The sequence below is a fragment of the Adiantum capillus-veneris genome, chromosome 28 (assembly GCF_014529385.1).
Source record: "Adiantum capillus-veneris isolate H3 chromosome 28, ASM1452938v2, whole genome shotgun sequence".
In the NCBI taxonomy this organism is placed as follows: Eukaryota; Viridiplantae; Streptophyta; class Polypodiopsida; order Polypodiales; family Pteridaceae; genus Adiantum; species Adiantum capillus-veneris.
The window spans coordinates 128232960-128255521 of record NC_140958.1 but is presented as its reverse complement, the minus strand read 5'-3'; the positions used below and the strand labels follow the sequence as shown (position 1 = coordinate 128255521).

At 45.8% G+C, this 22562-nt stretch overlaps 2 protein-coding genes across 10 annotated transcripts in view; one reads left to right on the top strand and one right to left on the bottom strand.

Moving 5' to 3' along the window:
• Positions 1 to 18450, top strand: part of LOC147421294 (uncharacterized) — a 115014-nt gene extending 96564 nt beyond the window's left edge. For 5 of the 9 annotated variants that reach the window (XM_086504320.1, XM_086504319.1, XM_086504324.1 and 2 more), the window contains 6 exons: positions 15462 to 15536; positions 15621 to 15719; positions 15799 to 15908; positions 16003 to 16054; positions 16757 to 16879; positions 16989 to 18450. In XM_086504320.1, the coding sequence (XP_086360446.1) occupies positions 15462 to 15536; positions 15621 to 15719; positions 15799 to 15908; positions 16003 to 16054; positions 16757 to 16879; positions 16989 to 17087 (558 nt within the window). In that variant the 3' untranslated portion in view covers positions 17088 to 18450. Of the gene's footprint in view, positions 1 to 15461; positions 15537 to 15620; positions 15720 to 15788; positions 15909 to 16002; positions 16055 to 16756; positions 16880 to 16976 lie in introns of those variants that run through there. The other 4 variants (XM_086504321.1, XM_086504322.1, XR_015186956.1 and 1 more) reach the window with 4 other exon arrangements.
• LOC147421295 (uncharacterized) lies at positions 339 to 1877 on the bottom strand. The gene is made up of 2 exons (XM_086503870.1): positions 1490 to 1877; positions 339 to 1045 (listed from the first exon to the last, which is right to left on the bottom strand). Exons 1-2 carry the CDS (start codon positions 1875 to 1877, stop codon positions 339 to 341), a joined length of 1095 nt encoding a protein of 364 aa, XP_086359996.1.
• Positions 18451 to 22562: the final 4112 nt, after the last annotated feature.

Below are 22562 nucleotides of genomic sequence, written 5' to 3'. Positions count from 1 at the left end.
AGCCTTTCATTGACCTTTCATTGCTAATTGTCATGAGGATTCGAGGGCCAGTCTAGAGAGAGAGAGAGAGAGAGAGAGAGAGAAAATGAAATGATATATTTACGTCTACAAAAGGCCAAAATGACCTATGAGACCATCACGGTTACAAAATGGTGTATCTGATACACTGTCTGTAGAACTGAAAAGATGAAAAAACTATGAAAGAAAAACTAGACTGAAAGCTGTAGTGACAAGCTGGGGGGGGGGGGGCATTGACTAGAGACTCTCTAGCCAGTACAATAACCAATGATACAAACTCATGCACATGAAGAAACTGAGGGTGAGGGAGCATCTGCACATCAGGGTCCCAAGATGTCCAGCATCGGCCGCTGGCGAATCTCATCAATGTCCTCCATAGTAAGCACTCTGGCTGGGTGTCTCCCATATCGGGCTAGAATGATCCTGATCCTCTGATGAATCCTCCGTCGATGCAGTGATGATCCTTGCGATCGCAGGCGTCTAGATCTCCCAAGCTCCATGGCCCTGTCAATCAGTATACCTCTAGTGCAGGTAGGTCCTGGAGGCTGCTCTGGATCCTGCTCCTCTGACTGGCGCGTCTCCACACGAAAGAAATTAGTGATCTCCCTCTGGGACTGTCTCCCCCTATCTGATCTCCTCAAGAGGCTCTCTCTGTGTCTGCGCAGCTCTAGCAAGAATAGCCCAAGGCATCTCTGATCCTGGTACCTCATAACTCGAGATAGTGGCCCAAAACCATCCCTAAAGTGGCAATGAAAACGGCCTCGTATCTCATAGTAAACTGGGCAATGGCATATATAGTGCAGATCTGTCTCTGGCTCCAAATGGCATAACTGACATATCCTGGCCTCTGCCGGTACTCTGCTAAATCTACCCACCTCAATCTCCAGCTGATGAGAAGATGTGCCTATCTGACCAATGGCACATCGTAAGCCATATGACAAGTGTGTGTCCATGTAGCTAGGTCTAGTCACAAAACCGTCCTCTGTGAGCTGGAGAAGATGCTCCCTGTAGAAAGACATCTTCGTGCCTAGCTCATGGGTCGGCTCTATCCAAGTCCTCCTGGTATCTAGCTGAGTCACATCTTGTCTGATGAGTCTGCTAACCTCTGTCCGAGTAAGGGACAAGGAGGGTGCATCCAGCGAATACTGGAAGGGTGGTAGCGTGTCTATGCTAAAACCATGAATCTGGAACCAAGAGGTCATCTGTGCATACCAACATGCTGTATCTCCCTGTGAAGCCAGCTGCCAAGAAGACTCTAGTGCTAAACGTGCATACCTGTCTCTGGGGAGCTCCCAGATGCTATGTAAAAAGGAGACTGATCTAGTTAGTGCCTCTACCACCAGCGGGGGGGCAGCCAGCTCTGCGCGGATAATCTCATGTGGTATTGAGGCTTTGGCTCTAATCATCCGCGAAATCATGGAAACCAGAGGTCTCTCCATGCATCTCCACCCATCAGTACTACTAGGGCGACTGCTATGAGCCACAGAAGGGCCCCATATCTGAACTCCATATAGCATGGCTGAGGTCACTAAGGTATCGAAGAGCCAAAGCTTTGTACGAGGTTCTTGAAATTGGATCTGTGAACACATCCTCTCTAATCTCCCCAAAGCTGTATGTGCTCTTGTCAGTCTCATCTCTGCTGCTCTCCTCAAAGAAAACCCTGGGCCGCTAAAGACCACCCCCAGGTATGTGTATGCATCTGTATACTCCACTGGCTGATGGCCATAAGTAAATGCAGGAGCTGACCGTCTGACCCACTGTGGTGTGGTGTTAAACACCATAACCTTAGTCTTGCTAAGGTTTACAAACATACCACTATCGTGAGCAAAATTATGTAAAGCATCCACATGACGCTGCATCCCCTCTGGAGAATCGGAAATCAAGACAATATCATCCGCATATAACAGCAAGGAAATCCATGTGCCCGCCAACTGTGCTCCGCTTCCACCGTCCCTCTCTATGTAGTCTGAAACCTCATCAATGTACATCCCAAAGAGAGTAGGGGAGAGTGGGTATCCCTGTTTCACCCCAATGGTGGAGTGAACTAGACCATACATACCCTCTGGAGTGCGTACCTGTCCCACTACTGTCCTGTACAGGGCCATAATCCCCCAGATCAGCTCTGTGGGCACACCCAGCTCATGTAATCTGTGCATCAACCTGGCTCTAGGGACTGTGTCAAAGGCTTTGCGGAAATCCACAAAGCTACAGTAGATCCTCCTGCCGTGCGCTCTACCCTCCTCAATGATAGCTCTGAGCGTCAATATATGATCAAGAGTAGAGAGTCCCTTCCTTGAGCCAACCTGTCCTAAAGCCCGTATGCCTCGTCTCTCTGCCCATCTACTGAGGTGATGCTCGATAATAGATGCATACAACCTAGCCAAGGTGTGTCCAATCATGATGGTACGGTAGTTTCTGGCTCCATAGGGTCTCCTGCCTTGAAGATAGGCACAATAGTGGATAAGCTCCAAGTGCTAGGAAATCCATCACACATGGCTCGGTTGAACATCGCTGCAATCAGCTCTGCAAGCATATCTCTAGCATGTATAAAGTGTTCGGCCACCAAACCATCATGGTCATAAGCTCTCCCAGTCTTCATCCTGTCAAGGGCTTTCTTTACCATCTCAGCAGTGAAGAAAGTGCAAGTCTGTGGACAAGGCTCTGGGGGATTAGTAAGGACTGCTGCCCTGGGATCGAGTAGAGAGAGGTTGCATATGTACCCCAAGTCTCTGTAGATGTAATGGCAAGTGTAGAAGAATACTCGTGAAAACGCCTCCACGCCTCCCCTGAGTCCTGGCTCAAGAAAAGCTGATATAACTCCTCTTCGAGCTGAGCAAGATAAGCTCTCTTCTTTCGTCGTACTAGGCGTCGAAAGAGAACCTGCGACTGTCTGTGTGTGATAATCCCTAAAAGTACCTCCCTCTGAAGTGTAGCTTGCATCTCTCTGCACTCCTCATCATACTAGCATGTAGTGTATCTGTCAAGATCTGAGTGAGCTCGTCTAGAGGGCGGTCTGGCTCCTTTGTACATAGACGCCTGTAGATCCCATCCATATAAACTGAATCAGTCTCTCGTGTAGAGGTGTAACGGGCATGTGTGGGTGGCCGTGCCTGAGATGCTGAACTGAAACGAAATGATATCGTGAAAGTCAGGAGTGCGTGGTCCACCGCTATACCAATAGGTCTGGAGCCGACCGTGAAGTCATGAATAGAAGATATGAAACTGGGCTGGGTCATAACATAGTCCACTGTACTGGCGCCATGCAATAAAATAAAATGAAATAAGAGAGAGAGAGAGAGAGAGAGAGAGAGAGAGAGAGAGAGAGATGAAATAAAATGAACTGTTATATTAACGTCTTCAAAAGGCCAAAGTGACCTATGAGACCCGAAAGTTACAGTGTGGTGGATCTGATACAAAGTCAGAGTAACAAAATAACAACATAACAAAACAAAAATACTATGGAATCCTAAGCTGCTCGATGTGAACTAAGCAAAGTGAGCCGCTGGTTGGGATAGTTGAGTAGTTAGATCACAAGAGCTCCAGCATCAGTCGCTGGGGGATCTCATCAATCTCCTCCATGGTCAGCAGTCTGACCGGGCGTCGTGCATGCCTGGCTAGAGTGATCCGAATCTTCTGATGTAGCCTCCGTCGATGCTGTGTAGTCCTACGCAGTCCTGGACGCCTGGATCTCCCTAGCTCAATCGCTCGGTCCATCAGTGTGCCTCTGGTGTGAGACGAATGTGAGCTCTGCTATGGGAGTAGCTCCTCCGGCTATCCAATGTCTGCTCTAAAGAAATCAGTGATCCGTCTCTAAGACTCGCTAGCCTCTCCACTCATCAGGCTATCTCTGTGTCTGCGCAGCTCCAGCAAGAACAAACCGAGGCATCTCTGATCCTCGTATCCCATGACTCTGGAGAATGGTCCAAAACCCTCTCCAAACAAGCAATGGAAGCGGCCTCGTATCTCGCAGTAGACGAGGCAGCGGCATGTGTAATGCAGCTCTGTCTCAGGTTCCATGTCACACAAGGGGCATGTCCTGGCCGCTGATGGTACTCCGTTGTATCTCCCAGTCTCAATCTACAGTTGGTGAGAAGATGTGCGTATCTGACCAATAGCACATCATATCCCATGAGGCAGGCGGGTGTCCATGTATCTGGGTCTCATCACAAAACGAGGGGCTGCTAGCTCTGCTCGGATAATGGCACGTGGTACTGAAGCCTTGGCTCTAATGAGCCGCGAGATCATAGAGACCAGAGGTTTCTCCATGCTCCCCCATCCATCAGTGCGACCCGACCTCCCGTGATGATCCAATGAAGGTCCCCATATCTCAGCTCCATAGAGCAATGTAGAAGCCACCATAGTGTCAAAGAGCCAGAGCTTCGTCCGAGGCTCTTGAAACTGAACCTGCGAACACATCCTCTCCAATCTACCCAATGCTGCATGGGCTCTAGTCAATCTGTTCTCTGCTGCTCTCCTCAGTGAAAATGCAGGTTCGCTAAAAACCACTCCAAGGTAAGTGTAAGCATCTGTATACTCCACCGTCTCCTGGCTGTATGTGAATGTAGGTGCCGACCTCCTGATCTGCTGTGGGTGGTATTAAACACCATAACTTTGGTTTTACCAAGGTTGACAGACAAACCACTTTCGTGGGCAAACCTATGCAGAGCATCCAAGTGACGTTGCATCCCCTCCGGAGAGTCGGAGATCAACACAATATCATCAGCATATAACAACAGTGGAATCCATGTCCCTGCAAGGTGTGCGCCCCTATCACCATCGCTTTCAATGTAGTTTGCAACCTCATCCACATACATACCGAATAGAGTAGGAGAGAGCGGGCAGCCCTGTTTCACCCCAATAGTGGAGTGAACCGGTGTAGATAGACCCTCAGAGGTGCGTACATGCCCTACTACTGATCTATACAATGCCATGATCCACCAAATGAGCTCTGTGGGTACTCCCATCTCCTGTAATCTGCGCATCAATCTAGCTCTGGGTACTGTGTCAAAGGCTTTGCGGAAGTCCACAAAGCTACAATAGATCCGTCTCCCATGAGATCTACCCTTCTCAATGATGGCACTGAGTGTCAAGATATGGTCAAGAGTAGAAAAGCCTCTCTTGAACCCTTCCTGCCCAGTTGCACGCATTCCTTCCCTCTCTGCCCATCTACTCAACTGCTGCTCGAGAATAGATGCATACAACCGTGCTAGTGTGTGTCCAATCATGATAGTGCGATAATTCCCAGGCTCCATAGGGTCTCCTGACTTGAAGATAGGTACAATCGTAGATAGGCTCCAAGTATCAGGCAAGCCCTCACACATGGCACAGTTAAACATAACTGCTAGAAGCTCTCCTAGTAGATCTCTGGCATGCATGAAATGCTCAGCCACTAAGCCATCATGATCATATGCTTTCCCAGTCCTCATCTTATCAATGGCTTTCTTCACCATCTCAGCAGTGAAAAAAGCACATGTGTGTGGGCATGGATCGGGGGGGTCGGGAAGGGGCGGTTGTCCAGGTACTGTGTACAAAGATGATGCGTATTGACCCCAGGTCTGTAGAGGTAATGGCCGGGGGGGGATTGCTCATGAAAGAGCTGCCACGCCTCACGCGAGTCCTGACTCAAGAATAGTTGGTATAGATCCTGCGCTAGTCGAGCCAAAACTGCTCTCTTCTTCCACCGCACTAGGCATCGGAAGTCAATCTGTGACTGTCTGTGAGTGATGTCCTTCAAAAGCACCTTCCTCTGAAGTCTAGCTCTAGTCTGGCGGCATTCCTCATCCTACCAGTTGTTCCGAGGCATGCTCCCTGAACGGCGTGTCTACTCAGGCTGGGTGTGGGTATGCCTTTGCTGTTGCATCATGTAATGTCTGTGTCAGTATAGTAGTAAGCTCCTCTGGAGGTTGCCCTGGCTCCTCAGTGCATAGGCGTATGTAGATCCCGTCTATGTATACAGAATCCGTCTCCCGCGTGAAGGTGTAGCGAGTAGGGACTGCTACCCGTGGCCTGTGTGCTACACTGAATTGGAAGGAGATGGTCAACGACACAAGAGCATGATCCAGTGCCACCCCAACCGGTCTGGGCCCAACTGTGAGATCCTGGATACTAGAGATGAGACTCGGCTGTGCCATGACATAATCCACTGTGCTGGCTCATGTCTGTGTGGAAAGCATGTGAAACCTCCCGCAACTGGAAATCTCTGTAGGCCATTCAAGATAGCCAGTCCATGTGTAGTGCCCATGTCTATCAAGTGTCGCCCATACTCAATATATTCCACATCCTGTGATAGTCTGGACAGGCCCGTCTCTACAACATCTAGCTCTCTCAGCATCTCCTCTGAAGTATCGTAAAATACTGTCTGGTGATGGGCAGTCCTAGCATTGAAGTCCCTCATGATAATGTCACCATCTCTAGCGAACTCCCATATGTCATCATCCAAAATAGAAAAGGGGGACTGTCCTCTGGGTGATGCATAGACTGACGTACTCGAGGGAAAGTAGCAAATAGCAATGTAATGATATCTTCCTGTCTCTGCTCTGAATCTCACCCACATGTACCTAGCCTGCTCATCCCTACGGGCTATATGTATCAATGGCTGCAACTTCGTAGTCAGGAGGACATTTCGAACTGCGTTAGCTTTGTGCACAAGGAAGAGCAAGCACTTGAATGAACAGTTGGAACAAGAGGAACTATGTGCAGCTAAAGCCTCTTTGATGCATAATAAGATGAGGAAACTTGATAAATGGAAGGTTAGATCAAGACAATATTCTTTTATGGATAAAGGTTGTTCATCGAAGTAGTTCTTTAAGCATTTGCATCATTCGAGGCAATCTGTATCTATCAAAAGGGTTAAGGTCCATAGTGGACAATGGATGGCAATAAAAGTCAACTGGCGGAATTTATGGTGGATCATTTTCAACGGGTTTTTGAAGCTTGACGCTCCCTCGAGTGAGGTTTTGCGAGCCAGACAGCTGCTGTTGTAATATGTGCATCCTATATTGACAATGAATGATGCAGTTACCCTTGAGGCTAGTTTTACTGAGGTTGAGCTGCATGACAACTTCTTGCATCTTTGTCGTTGGAAATCTCCTGGATGGGATGGTCTTACCGTTGGATTTTTTCCTTCGCTTTTGGGAGCCCCTTAAGCAGCCTCTACTTTTCATGATCAATCTTGCATGGACTACGCAAACTTTGCCGCAGTCGTGGAAAGGAGGAGTGGTGAAATTGTTGCCCAAGCAAACATTATGTGAATCTTCTCACATTGGCGTCCCATCACGCTTATGCCGGTCGTTTACAAATTGTTGTAGAAAATGATTGTTGCTCGTATTAATGATTATTTGTTCTCAGGCGTACATCCGGCTCAATATGGATTCATTCCTCGCCGACAAATTATGGATAATATTGCTAATGCTTTCGTTGGAATTGAGTATCCAAAATATACTGGACAAGATGTACTTATCATGCAGGTCGATATAGAGAAAGCATTTGACACTGTTCATTGGGACTTCATTGCTCAGATCATGACAACTCAGGACTTTGGTTCCAGAATGTGTCGGGTGGTCTATTTTCTTTATGAGAATAGTCAATCTGTTGAAATTCTTGATGGTGAGCTGACACGGCTATGGGATCTCTGTAGATCGGTTAGGCAAGGCTACCCTTTGAGTGCTATGTTGTACGTTATTGCTACACACCCTTTGTTGTTGTATCTGGATTCCTTAACCGTATCTGGACATTTACATGGATTGGAACTGCCATCTCGTGATCATTTTGTGGCGCAAGCGTATGCAGATGACTCCATGTTTTGGCCTAGAAATAGACTTGAAGATGTTCAATGTATCATGGAAGCACTGCATCTTTATGGGTTGGCTGCAGGTCTGCAAGTGAATTTCCGAAAATCTAAAATCGTTACCGTTGCATCAAATGGATTGGCACTCGATATTATGGCCAGGTCACATAGTGAAGCCTGATCAAATTGTGAGACATCTTGGATATCCATTGGCTTGGACTGGATTGAGAACAAATTGAGGTCTAAATTGCACTATTGGAAATTATCTACTTGGCCGTTACATGTAAGAATTAGAATAGTACAATCCATTTTGGTGGCATACATGCAATTTTTCCTACCTATGTTGCATTGGCCACCTCGTCGTCTTTGAGCCTTGGTGTCTACTATACTAGAGCACTTTTGGTCTACTTCCTCTTCAAAAAAGGGTCTGCGTTTGCTCGCAATGGATAAGTTATGTACTCCAAAGCATTGTGGTGGTCTGAATATTCTGCATTTGTGTTCTCATGTAACAGTAAGAAAGGCCACTTTGTTGTTGGTGTTGGTTGAGCAACAGCAGCCTTGGACGCAAATGTTTGCGTTTCTGTGCTCTCATGCGGTTTCTATACTAGCGTTTGGTCATTGGCAGCTGTCGTATTGGGATGTGGTTTTTGGTAAGTCTGAAGCCACAATACCTGGATGCCCCTTTGCTTCCTGTCTTCTAGCAGATTGGAAACTGGTTACGCAACAATTGTTGTGGCATGGTAGAAATAATGCCTCTGGAAACTCGCTTCAATTAAAAAGTTTACATTGGAGTCGAGTTTTTGATCAAACTCTTGTTCAACGCTCTCCTAGACAGGCTTATTTTCTCTCCCAGAAAGGTATTGACAGGATAATTGATGTGATGGATGCTGATGGACATGTGTTCTCGTTTAGATAGGCTACTCTTATCTTTGGGCTTGGGATGCACTATAGGCGCATGTGGGACACCATTGAAAATCTGGTTGGCTCAATATCTCCTGTTCCACAACTAGTTATGGAAAATTGAATTTGTGATTGGCGCTATGCTGGTTCTTCTTTCTCTTTGATTTCTGCATGGAAAGTGTACTGTCATTTGTAGTCATCCTCCTGGATCCACAAACACTGTAATAAGGTATGGAATATGAACAAGAGTGTATCATGGTGGCGGAGTAAAGTTATGAAAGTGTGGCATGCGAAGTTGCCTCTGAAGGAGCGACTGTTTATGTGGAGATGCATCGTTGGGGTTCTCCCAATTGGCAAATTCTTGGGATCTAGAAGATTGGCCTTCGCGATGTGTTCGATGTGGTGCAGCCGTTGAGAACATTCCATATTTATTGTGGTCTTGTCCTCGTACGCTACAATTTGTGGGCTGCATCTCTGCAGCTCTTCACATGCGTTTCCTTGGCATACATTTTGGTAGACCTTTCTCGATCTTTGGAGTACTTCAGCCATTGCTTCGGCCGTATGCATACTTTTTTGGCTGGGTCAGATTCTGGGTGCTCTGGGCGGTGTGGAGAGCACGTAATTCCCTCATGTTTCAACAGATTCAAGTGGAGTATGTTTCCTTCTTCAAGACATCTCTCCGACAGTCTCTCCGAGTTGCCTATGACTTGGACGAGCTTCCCGCTAGCCATTTCGAGCTCTACTTTGATTGTTTCTGATTTCTTCTTTGTAGTATTTCTCATGGGTTTTCCTCGTCTTGAGGTTTCCCATTGGTAATTCAATCTAACATTACAAAAAAAAAAAGCGTATGTGTGTGTGTGTGTGTGTGTAAAAATGGTCTCTCTTTGGTCGCGTGCTTCCTACCTACGCATTGTCTGATCCATGCACACTGCCCTGCTCTACACACCGTAGCCTTTGCGCGTTGCCCTGCTCTGCGTGCTGTAACACGTGCGTGTTGTCCACTTTTGCGCACCCTCTCTGGCCTGGTACAGATTTGGCTCCCCTATGTGTGTGTGGAATCTGCTTTGCGCGATTCCTTGCAAGAGCCTCAACCCTGCGCGCTCGTCTGCTTTGGTGGTCACCTGCCTTGTGCTCTCTCCCTCTGCAGTGTTGGGCAGTAAGCAGGTCTGTGTGTGTGTGTGTGTGTGTGTAGCAAATAACTGCGAGCTCTATGTGCCTTGCGCCCTGCCCAATTCTCTTCCACGCGATCTACACAGGCTGCACCCTCTGTACAGGTTGTGCGCCCTAATCCTTTTGCACTTGCTGACCTGCTCTGTGGGTGTGTTGCCCTCTGCACAAGAGTCAGCAGTCCCCCTGCGTAGTCGGCTTTCAGCGCGTTCTGTTGAGCTATTGTTCTTAGTTTTTGTGTGTGTGGTGGTGGGGGGGGGGGGGGGGGGGGGGGGGGGGGGGGGGGGTACGAGTTACAGAAGACTTTTTTGGGTATAGTATTGTTGGCAGTGTATAGAATGTTGTTTTTTTTTGGCTTCCAGCAGTCAGCAGTGTACATAAACACTAAGCTCTCAATGTATGTCAGATTCAGTTGTGCCCTTTATCAGCTCATACAAACGCAGAAAACAGAAGGCACCTGAATCTTCGGAGATGGGTGAAATCCGAGCTTGTTTGTTAGAAGATTTTGAAGGTACTCAGAATACTTGGGAGGGGCAGGAACCCGCTACTGAAGTGCTCATTGTTGTTCAAGCTTTGATAGACCCAGTGGTGCAAGATGATTTAAATGCAGTTATTATGTTCTTTGTGGGCAAGATGCCTACTGCACAAGATGTGGGTAGACTTCCTTCTTAAACGTCGGGCGGTTGGAGGTGTTTACTTTGGTGCAAGAGGATTCTATGAAGTTTTGTTGGCAGATACTGATGCCCGTAATATGGTGCTTGAGTTGTCTCCTTTGTTTTTTGGTACTCAGATGACACATTATTGCCGTGGGCCATTACCAAGGACTATCAAAGTCTAATCCGTCATAAGTGTCCGGTATGGGTGGAAATTCTCAATTTCCCATGCACTTGGCTCCATTGTCTTCCTATGCTTGCGTCACATTTGGGAAAAGTAATTTGTCCTCCTAAGCTTGATGCCAATACAAATGGCTTTTGTGTGCTTTGGGATATGGATGTTTCCACCCCTGAAGGTATTGCTATCAATTCGGGAGACCCACTCATTGGGAAACGCCCTTTTAAGCTCAGATGAGGAAAATTTGCAAATTCATGTTTTCGCTGTGGAAAATTTGGACATATGCAATCTGAATGTTCTCAGCCTATTTTGCAACCGCCTCCTTCAGCTGTCCCTCCGCTTGTGGTTTCTAATGAGAGAGAAATCCCTAATCCTAGATTTGCCGCTACTGCAGCTTTTGCGTTGCTTGATGTTTTATCTGTGGATAAAGGCAAGGTCAAACCTGTTGTTTCCCCCAATCCTCAGGGTAAAGGAAAGTGTGTGTCTACTAGTGAAACTAAAAACAAGGGGAAAAAGGTGGACTAGACGGAAGGATCTCCCTGGGTGACTCCCAAGAAGACTGTTAAGATGCGTTCGCAGCTCTCCTCTCGTAATTATGTACCTCCTGAAGTGAAATCTGTGGGGAAAAAACCTTTTCCCTATAATGATAATCGCACTCTTACGGATGCATGGAATAAGGTGGTGCACTCTTACAGAGATGCTGTGGTTCATGGGACTTCTCAATCACTTGCAGGCCTTGTTGCCCCTGAGATAGGCAGGCAGAATATTGTGGTTGAGTCACTGATTGCTAATGTTGATGTGCTTATGGGCACGTCAACTTAGTCCCTTCCCTACTTTGCCTTTGTACATATCTCTTGAATAGACATTGTGGTTTTGCAAGAGCATAATCAACATGAATATGCTCGGCAATGTTCGTACTTTGTAGGATATTGGATAGCATATGCTAGTTTGTCGGGTTTTTCGGGTGTTTTGATTATGGTTAGGCATGAGTTGCAGCCAGTTCTGGCGTATAATAATCCAGAGGGTCGTTGGATGGTGTCCAATGGAGGATCAATGGCTAGATTTATGAATTTGGTGGTGTCTATGCGTATACGGCCTTGGGATAACGAGTTGTTTTGTGGCGTGAGATATCTTCTTATCCATGGCTTTACAATGCCCTGCTTTGTGGTGATTTTAACAATGCACCCGCTTTATCGGATAACACCACAGGACATTCTCACATGCTAAGCATAGAATTGCACGCTTGATCACGTCTTGTTGTATCCACAGAGATGTTGGACTTGTGGACCCTCTTGCATCCCAATGTTTCGGGGTACATGTTTCAACATAATGCCTTTTCTACATATCGTGCAAGATTAGATCGGTGGTATGTCCTCTACATGCAACAATTTGATGAGTTTGTATGCGGAATGCGCATAGACCATTCTTTGCTTTTATCTGATCATACTCCCGTTGTGATGTTGTTGCGCTATGGGCCACTACACTCTGATCAGCCTCTTTCTAAGAAACACCTACTGCACATCAACAATGCTTATCTTTCACATGAAGCTTTCCTCGAGATGATTTATGATGTTATTCCCCCTTTAGTTTCCCAAATGTATCTTGATCTTGATGTTGCTTGGGTTTGCTTTGTTGTACGCGTGTTGAGTGTAATTTAGGACTATGGTAAGCAGTACATGTTTCAATTACGTGGCGATGTTGAGGATGCCAAAAATATGTATCAACAACTCCAACTCTTAGCTGACACACGTTCGTTGTCGGAAAGTGAATTGACAGCCCTTTGTCAGGCTCTGGTGTGTTTGCAGCATAATGATAAAAGAAAATTGGTTAAATGGCAGACTCATGCTGGCCATCGAGCATTTGTGGACAAGGGATGTGCCTCGAAACAGTTTTTTAAGCATTTGCATCATTCAAGGGCTTCTCAAACTATTAAGCGGGTTATGTTCTGACCTGGAGCCTCGACAACCTCAAAGCGCGAGCTTGCGGATGCCATGGTGTCACATTTTAGGAACGTTTTCGCCGCGCCCCCTCCCCCCCCAATCCCCTTCCCTGTGGCATCTGCTGAAGTTATTAATGCATGCCAACTTTTGTTATCTACAGTGCATTCAATTCTCCCGCCTCATGATGCTTTGGCCATGGAGGCGAATTTTACAGAAAATGAATTGCACTCGGCATTGCTTGCTCTTGGAAGATGGTGTTCGCCTGGTTGGGATGGGCTCACTGTGGAATTTTTTATCTCCTTTTGGGAGCCTCTAAAAGAACCTTTGCTTTACATGATGAACATTGCATGGGCGAAACAGTGTTTGCTGATGTCTTAGAAAGAGGGTTTGCTGAAGTTATTGCCCAAACAAGTGCTTTGTGAGCAGTTCTTGCATTGGTGGCCGATAACTCTTCTGCCAATTATATATAAAATCTTGGCTAAAATCATTGTGAACCGTATCAAGGAACCTCTTATGGCTGGTATCCACTCCGGGTAGTATGGATTTATTCCTCGTCGCCGGATTTTGGATAATGTGGCTAATGTATTGATTGGAATGGAATATGCAAAGTATACCGAGCAGGATGTTCTTGTGATGCAGGTAGACATTGAAAAGGCCATCGATACAGTACAATGGGATTTCATTGCTGTCACGATGCGGGCCCTTGGATTTGGTCCTAAGATGGTCAATGTGGTATACTTCTTGTATGCTCACAGTACATCTTCAGGCCTCCTTGATGGGGAGCTGACAGAACCTTGGCCGCTTGGATGCTCTGTGAGACAAGGTTGCCCGCTTAGCGCCTTGTTGTATGCCATTGCCACTCACCCCTTGTTACTGTATTTGGATCAGTTGACTTCTCTCGATCGTCTTCATGGGCTGAAATTACCGAATGGCAAAGACTTCGCAGGGCAGGCCTATACTGATGATTCGTTGTTCATGCCCCGTAATAACGAGGATGATGTGAGTGAAATTATGCAGGCATTGAATACATTTGGCCTGGCAGCAAGTCTTAAGGTTAACTTTCACAAATCCAAACTCTTGCCTCTGGATGTTTGTGACTGGCATCATCTTCTGTGGCTTGGTGAGATTCTTGATCCGCATGTGGTAGTCAGGCACTTAGGGTACCCTATCAGCTAGCAAGTAACTAATACACGGCAAATTGATTGGGTTATGCAACGATTGAATGTCAAATTGCACTATTGGAAATTGTCTACATGACCGCTACATGTTCTACTTCGTATTGTGCGAAGTATCATGATGGCATATGTTCAATTTTACTTGCCATTGTTGCTCTGGCCTCACTCCCGGTCTCTCATTGCTTATGTCTAATATTGTATCTCACTTGTGGCGCACTAGTTCTCATAAGAAAGGCCTCCGCTTGTTAGCAATGGAGAAACTTTGCACTCCGAAGCATCTTGGGGGTTAAATATTTTGGACCTTCGACGCCATGCATTGGCAAGGAAGGCTATGCTATTGCCTACTCTTGTGCAGCAATCTCAACCATGGACAGGTATGGTTGCTGATCTATGTCGGCACGTTACCACTTGTAGCCTGCTACAGTGTCACTTTCACTTTCATATGACAGTAGTTTACAGTTGGGCTTTGGTCAGTTGTTCTTTGGTCTGGTCGGTTCACACTTGGGCAGACACGTGGCAGGGTGGGCTAGCGGACATCGTGGCCAGGTCACCACCGCCACCTAGTGGGGTTAGACTTAGATGATGTTCTTTATGAGCCGTTGGTGGCTCTTGATGATTGTACATATGAGTAGTCGTTTTGGGCCAGTGGGATTATCTTTGTACATAGTAGTCGTCTAGAGTGGGTCTAACACAGAGCACGACTGCACCATCCCGATGAAGGAGTACGAGCAGAAGTGCGACGCGAGAGAGAGTGCGAGAAGAAGAGCACGACGATATGGTGAACTTGCTCTACTGTAATGTGTAGAGCATAGTGAGTTCTTATTAGGTTTTTACAAAAGAATATGTGTACATACCTGGCGGCCCGCCCACTTACCTGGGTGACCACATTGGGCTTTATACCCCAACAACCTCCCACTTAAAGTCCAATGTGGTACTTTAAGTGTGAGAGAAGCTACTATACAAGCTAATATACAAGAGATGTAGAGAAGTGATGTACTACCCTACACCTATCTGCTTGCGAAAATGCGCAAAGCTCTCTAAGGGAAGTCCTTTTGTAAGTAGATCAGCAGGATTTTCTGTGGTGTGAACTTTGACAAGCTGAAGTTGCTTATCCTCGAGCATTTCCCTGATGAAATGATACTTCACATCCAAATGATAAGGTTTTTGGTTTCCTTATCTTGAGACACATCATTTACTGCCAGCAGTAGAATACAAACATTTATTTGGAAAGATAGCTTGATTTTGATGGGTCTGGTTATTGAGGCGGGCAAGAGCTAAGACATTTCCTATGGCTTAAATCTCTTGGCTAGCTATATCAGGTGTTCAATTCAGAGCCCTATGGTGGTAGTTCATACTTGAATAGTGCCTCCTTGGTGAGCTTTTCCTTTCTTGTGAACACTATACTACGTATTTCCCACACACTCTAAAAATCTTATCTGATCGAGCTCTCTTATGATTTTCCCGATTCTACAATTGTCATTATAACATTTTTACCATTGTCCTATATTTTTTATGCCTCGGATTTGTTCTTTTAAACATGTGTGATGATGGCTCAAGAGCATGTTTGGTGTGGTTAAACTTACAAGTACACATTAGCCTTACTAAGTTCGTCTCATAGATGTAGCTGTTCTCCTTTTGCAACAGGTCAGGTTGTTGCAGAGATGTAGAGACAGTCAACGAGAGGAAATTGCTCGTCTAAGTGCTCTGTTGAACGAGAAGGTAGAATTGATGGCTAATTTTTCTTTTTTCATTAGAGAACTGTGAAGGCAGCATTTTGGAAGAGTAATTACATATTTTGATCAGAGTGAGGAAGAAAGCCGAAGGATAAGTTCGCTTCATGCTCATACGCATGCTCATGATGGCCTGCTGATCCATGAATTCCATGAGTGCACAGATTCCAAGGTAGAGCTAGTTATCTCTTTCAAGATTGGCACATACTTTTTTGAGTGGTTAAAGTTGAGAAAATACTAGTGTGAAACAGAGAAAACTTCAAGAGTTGGAGTTGAAAACAATGTCATTAGCCGCAGACTTGTCTAAGACAGCAGCTCTTTACAAGGACTGTTTTTCCAGGCTTCAGAAAGCTGAAGCACAGTAATTACTCTCTGCTCTTCTACCCACTCAGTTTATGACATCGATTTGGAGATTGCAGTTCCGATAGCTAATCCATAATCTATTTGCAATGCAGGTGTGCTGAGCAAAGAAGTGAATATGATCATGTGCTCTCTATATTGTCCAAGGTACTGACTTCCACCTAATTGACATACTTGTATGTCTCTGTGTTGACTTGTGGATGAGTGATAGTAGTAAGCACAAGAGTTCTGCAGAAAAATGATGTGAATAGATAGACATGCTTACTCTCCCATGTGGGTGTCAACACTTGTGAACAGCTTGTTATTCATTGATCCTTGAATTTGAATTTCATTGTGGAGGTCCTGCTTGATTTGATGTGCATCAGCAATTGTTATTGTGGGTGCTTTTGTAGGCATGAAATTTGGTATAGAGTTTAGAGAAAAAAAGAGAGACTACTATAAGACCAAAACAATACACACATTGACAATGCATTTCTCACCTATGAGAAATAGAAAAATCCCAGGGAATTTACCCAAAATAGTAGGTGCATCATGTGAGGTCAACCGCAGGCTTATATTAATTGATGAGGAGTTACAAAAATACATTTATAAAAGGGGTTTTCAATTCATTTATAAAAAAAAAAAACTGTTAAGTTTCTTACAAAAGAGGGGTCATTTTATATATAAAAATATGTATGTGTGAAGGTGTTTTTTAGACACCCCTTGAATGCACATGATACAAAAAAATTCTTTTTAGGTGAAGCCCCCGGGAGAAAAATCAGCCTTAATTCCATTCAATCCTTTAAATGCCAGCTTTCAAACATGTCGTGCTCTGTGATGATTGACTGCTACTTGGTTTGTTGTACTCAGGTGGATGATGATAGATTGCAACTACAGCAAAGATGCAGGCAGCTCGTAAGTGTCGCTGGAAACAGCAGGCTTGCAAGTGCTGATGGCAAGCTAGAGAGTATAGCGGAGCAGCCAGAGACTGAGGTATCTGATGTGCAACCTCTCCTTCTTTGGACCCAATGAAGTTCTCTTCTTCAACTTTGTGATCATGATAGGTTTCCAGAAACATGAGAAATTTTAGTTGGCTTGACAGTATGCAACTCCTCCAGTATTCCATTGCCGGACATACTGCGCAGCCTTAATTTCACGCATGCATCTGCATGGGGTTCTCACAACAGCAAGGAACCAGTGATAGATATGTGTTTATTCAGCAGCCATAAAGGTCGGGGGTCATGGGGCAGCCCTTCCCCCCCATACATCTACTTTGCTTTCTGTGCCGGAAAATTTGCCTACAGCTGTCAAATGCTCGACACCTCAGCGCCTTCAGAATTTCTGCTTGTGCCCTCCAATCAGAGGGCACCACATTGGTGCACACCTATGCAGAAGTGATCAATGCACACCTGTACCTGCCAAGTGTCGCCTGCTTATTGGCCTCTAGCACCTTCACCCAGGAAACACACCACCACAGTGGCTCCTGGCCTCCAGTAGTCAGGACGTGGTCAAATCTATTCCTGGGACTTTTCCTACGCCGTCAAAGTTGGGGGTTTGGGGGCTGCTGGTCTGTCCCGTTAAATCTGCTGCCTTTTCAGGCCAGAACCGGCCACTGCAGCTGCTGGATGGCGGCCACATCAGCACGCATAATGAAAACCCTCTGCAGCCTCTTGCCGGTCGCCATGGGCCACTGCATTATGGGGAAAGGCCACTCTAGGGCCTTTTACTTCTGCATAAGGCCAATGTTTTTTTTCTAAAGCTGTGCTATGTCAGTCTAAGAGCACTAATGTAACAGATTGTAGGTAGGGGACTAGGCACAGCTCTGTAGTCAATTTTTTTTGTGTGACATTGTAATATTGGGTGAAAATTAGTTTCTTACATGTACAAATAATTTACTAGAATCCTTGATGTACTTGCAAATTTCAAAGAAAGCTCTCTTGGAATCTAATCAGGAAAGGCTTTTGCACAGGATGGAAATTGAGGCATCGAAGACTTATGTTTGGACTATTCTGTTCATCAGTACGTCGGATGGTGGCCTTTTTGATTCATGCATAGCCATCCACCATTCCACATTCCACTCAAAAGGTTAATGCACCTCTGAAAAATATCATCACTTAACCTCATGGAAAAAGCAGATTTTGTGAAAGTGGGAAGTATATACTATTGAAGAAGAGATCTACTGATCTCGCCGTGAAGAATATGTACAGTTTCTTTTTGCTGCCATCCTGTTTTGCTCAAGAAAGAAGCTTTCTTGTCATGTATAGAACCTCTTTGAGTTTCTCATTTGTATCATCCCACTCGGCCAGCGAAAGACAGCATGAAAATCTTAGTCGACTTCTTACTCCATGAGAAAGATAGTTTGAGCACACGTTTTGTAAATATAAACCCACTCTAGTCCTTGATGTTTTGTAAAGTGGCAATGCACAAGTTTTGTCGCTGTTAATGCTATACAGTTCTGCGGGACTTTCATGATATTACAAACCTACATGTAGTACAGCTTAAGTGGAGAAAATCTGCGAAGCGAAGCATCATCTGTGCAAGTTCCAGAGCTTGCAAAAAAGAAATGCCATGTTTGCAAGAGAATTGCTTCAGGTCCGGTATGTAGGGGTCAAAAAGGCAATTTTGGTGCATGTAGGTAGTATTGTTAGTGAATCCCCCTAGACAGAAACAAAAGGTTGTGCATGTCCACCAACATGTGCATTGGCATTTCTATGTACGCCAAATTTTTTACTTCACAGTCATGTCTTGTACATAAGTTTTAGATGCATGGAAAATGGCACCTTGAAGCTCAAATTTTAAGGAAATTCTCAAGTATTAAGAAATTCCAACTAAGGACTTCCTTAAGTCCGTTACATCTTTCTAATGAACTGTGGCTTGCTGAATCTGTGGAACATATGATGTATAGTAACTCGGGACACGTTCCGAACAGTTCGTAGCGGGAAGAGGGGACTGGGTGTTTAGAGGGGAGTCTTGTTTTTATAATAGGGGTTCGATGCAAGGGGAGGTTGTTGGGGTGAGGGGAATGGGAGGACATTGGGGGTAGGAAGCCCAAAAATGGACATCCCACGTCACTATGATATGATGGCAACGAGGGAGGGGAATCTTGTTCCTAACAGGAGTTCAATACAAGTATATGTTGTTAGGACAAGGGGAGTGAGAGGACAGTGGGGAGGAAGCCCAAAAATGGATGTCTGCTACTATGATGTGATGGCACTGCACTGCCTTTACAAACTTGGAGTATGCAAAAAACGCACTTGTACATCATTTCAGCAGTAGGTGCTTTGTCAAAATAGAGATATTCACAGACTTGATAGGTACAAAATTTCAAGCCAAACAGATTTTTAAAAATAATCCACATCAATGAATCAACCTCAACAAAGAACTGGCGTGTGGAAAGGACAATGCAACCACAAGAACTTTGACTACACGTGGCGGACCACATTGCTTTGCAAGAAATGTGAATGATTAATCAAGAGTTATATCGAACATCGAGCAAGTTTTCTTGAGCGAAGGAAAGCCGAGTAAATCTAATCAAACCTTGTGATTGCATTGTTTGATGTGTTGTGCCTCATGCCAATTACCCCTTTCATCACCTCTATCAACTCGAGTGTCAAATGGGTACCTCTTTACCACCCTTTATTAAAGCAATTGTTTGTGAAACAGGATAGTAGACGTAGAGGTTCATCCGATGGCTTTTGTAATCTAGTGATGTGGCGATTGCCATTAGGTGCTAGAAGGTATTTGTAGCACTAGTACAATATAGCCAAAGGGCTATGCAAGCCACATTAATGTTCAGAGTTGCAACCAAAACACACTACACTTGTGGGGCAGATTGGGGTGGTTGTCACCTATAGGATTTAAAGGAGGGTGTGTACAATGGGTTTCACAATGACTTGATGTCCATTGGTGGTCGACGACTCTTACGCCCTAAAAGATTAGGTGGTACCTGGCCAACAACCCCCACATGAAATAGGGGCAATAGTGGGATTAGGTCCTTGTGGGTGGACCCAATGACCCCAAATCTAATTCACACATGCAAAGAGCAAACACCACTTCTTGGAGGGCTGAGGTAGAATCTTACCCATTTGTTTCATGCTCGATTCACATTGGCGACGAAGTTATCAAATTGGCTTTGTGTAGTGCTACCTGCCCACCATATTGATCTAGGCCTTGGTAATGTAAATTCCATCGGGGCTTATGTTGTAGAGGCCCAATGGGGAGAGTGGAAAGGAGCAACATTCTAATTAAAGAAACTCCACAAAGTTTTGTTGAGTTATAGTAGTGCTCCTACTAATACTTGCTATACACATGCAAAACTTGAGAGATGGGCAACTAAGAGTTGTGGGAATAGATTGTAGGCAGCGTGTGGGTTCAAAACCCAAAAACATCATGAGTGTTCTCCTCTTGAAGAGAATGCACGTCAAAATTACCATTTATTAAAATTGAAATGTTCCTAGACTCAACATCATAGCCACGACACTACGTGACACGGCCGTGCACGCGGGGGCGGGTAAGGGGATCGATGGTGGAGGAGGGTGGCGGGCATCCCAAGGTGGGTAAGCCCCCCCAAAAAATGGTTGCGTAGGTGAGGAGCCCGGATTGGAACCCACAACTTCACGTCCCAATGCCTTTGGAGGCTTGAGCTAACCACGTCGCCCGTCCGTGTGCTTGTGAAAGCAATGCGCCAAGAAATAAACCTGGACATGGGGTCTGTCTGGGTTTAGTTCTAGGCGAGTCCAAGTTTATCGTTTACAACACCATGTAAAATGCAGGTTTAGTTTTAATAAGAGATCTGCGGTGCAGATCGCCTCGACAGTTGCACGTGGACTTCCCATCCATTGATCCCCTCACCCCTCCTTCGTAAATGCTACGTGTCATTTAGTCCTGAGGATTGGATAGCACACGTGGGTTTAGTCTGCGGAAAGAATATGGGATCTCTCTCTCTGTCTCCAAATAATTTTGTATGGCTGAGTAGCAGTACACTTTAGAGTGAGGTTCAAAATGTGTTTTACAAAGCACAGCAAGCTGCATGGATAGAGGATTCAAAACGGTGTTGATCATTTGTCGGGGGTGAAGTTGGTGGCGTATAAGGTCCATGCATTGTTGACGGTGGGGTCTGCCAAGTGCTTGGACAAGTGCTTGGACGAAGAAGCCAAATATTTGCTAGTTTGTCGTTCTTCAACTCCTTCACCTTCAACTCTCACAAGAAGTTTACAGATTTTCACAATAATTCTCACATTGTGACTTACCTCAACATCATGAGCTTCTGTGAGGGAGGCACCGCATACCTAGCTAGGTACGATTGGGGCAAGGGACACACACACACACTCTCACACACACACAGCTCTTCAAAGCTGCACTGCACACCTCCCTCTCTCTCTCTCTCTCTCTCTCTCTGAGTGTTAGCAACTTGGCAGCCAGAGTACCTTTACGCGCCACGCATCTTGAAGCCAAGGAGAGAGATAGGGAGAATGGCCGGAACCCCTTCTACTAACCATCTCGCTAGCTCTCGGTGTTCGCACACATTCTCTCTTTGCGTTCGCACGCTCTCTCTCTCTATCTCTGGTTAGCACTCAAGGCCTGAGCCTGTCACTGGCTCGCTCTCGTTCGCACGCTGCAGGTCACACTGGCTCGAGCAAGGAAATAACGCCATGTGGTAAGGGGGAGCCAGAATTCTCTCTCTGGTTCGCACTCAAGGCCTAAGCGTGTCACCGGCCCGCTCTTGTTCGCATGCTGCAGGACACACTAGCCTGATTATGTAGGGGGGGTAGTTGGTGGCGTATAAGGTCCATGCATTGTTGACGGTGGGGTCTGCCAAGTGGTTGGACGAGTGCTTGGACGAAGAAGCCAAATATTTGCTAGTTTGTCGTTCTTCAACTCCTTCACCTTCAACTCGCACAAGAAGTTTACAGATTTTCACAATAATTCTCGCATTGTGACTTACCTCAACATCATGAGCTTCTGTGAGGGAGGCACCGCATACCTAGCTAGGTACGATTGGGGCAAGGGACCGCCGGCCCGGTGGGGGGGCCGGTGGTCTTCTGCCCCCAATTGTACCTAGCTAGGTATGTGGTGCCTCTCGAGAAAAAGCTCATGATGTTATGCATTGTATGAAAAAGACTCCATTTTCCTACATGAGAAAATTTCTAAATCTTCTTGTGTCGGCGGGTCCTCGACCAATTAGTCAAGGGGTCGACGGAGCCACGGGGGTAGTTGGGGTTCTCAACCTCACCAAGGGGTCCTACAACACGCTACACCTCAACAACGCCCATAAGAATCACATGTGAGGCCTAGATCGCCAAAATGCTATGTGCACGAGCATGGCTTGGGTTGCGAACGTAGTTGAGGCCACCAGAAATGAAGATCTGAGAGCTGGCTTAAACCAGGGTGAATCACCTCCAGCTCCATGTTATTTTAGGTGGAGGTCTCAAGATCTGCAAATAAACTTGTTGTGTCTCAACCATAGTCACCGAGGAACTCGCCAGTGAGATAAGATGATGGAGATGGGATGGGGGAGAGCCAGAGAAGGAGCCGTTGCTGCCATGACTACGTCTATCTAATTCCTGCCACCCTTCCTCGCAAAGCCTCGTGACTAAATGGCACGGGGTCTTGAATGAAGACACCGCCATGGGATCAACAGCGGACGGCAGACGGGGGGATCTCAAGGCGATCGGAC

Bases quoted from the DNA above. Each gene is read 5' to 3' on its own strand.
- LOC147421295 (XM_086503870.1), bottom strand. From the start codon at position 1,877: ATGCAGCGTCATGTGGATGCTTTACATAATTTTGCTCACGATAGTGGT. The intron at 1,046-1,489 runs GTCGCCCTAGTA...CCCATGAGCTAG, and splicing joins CCCTTCTGTGGCTCATAGCA to GCACGAAGATGTCTTTCTAC.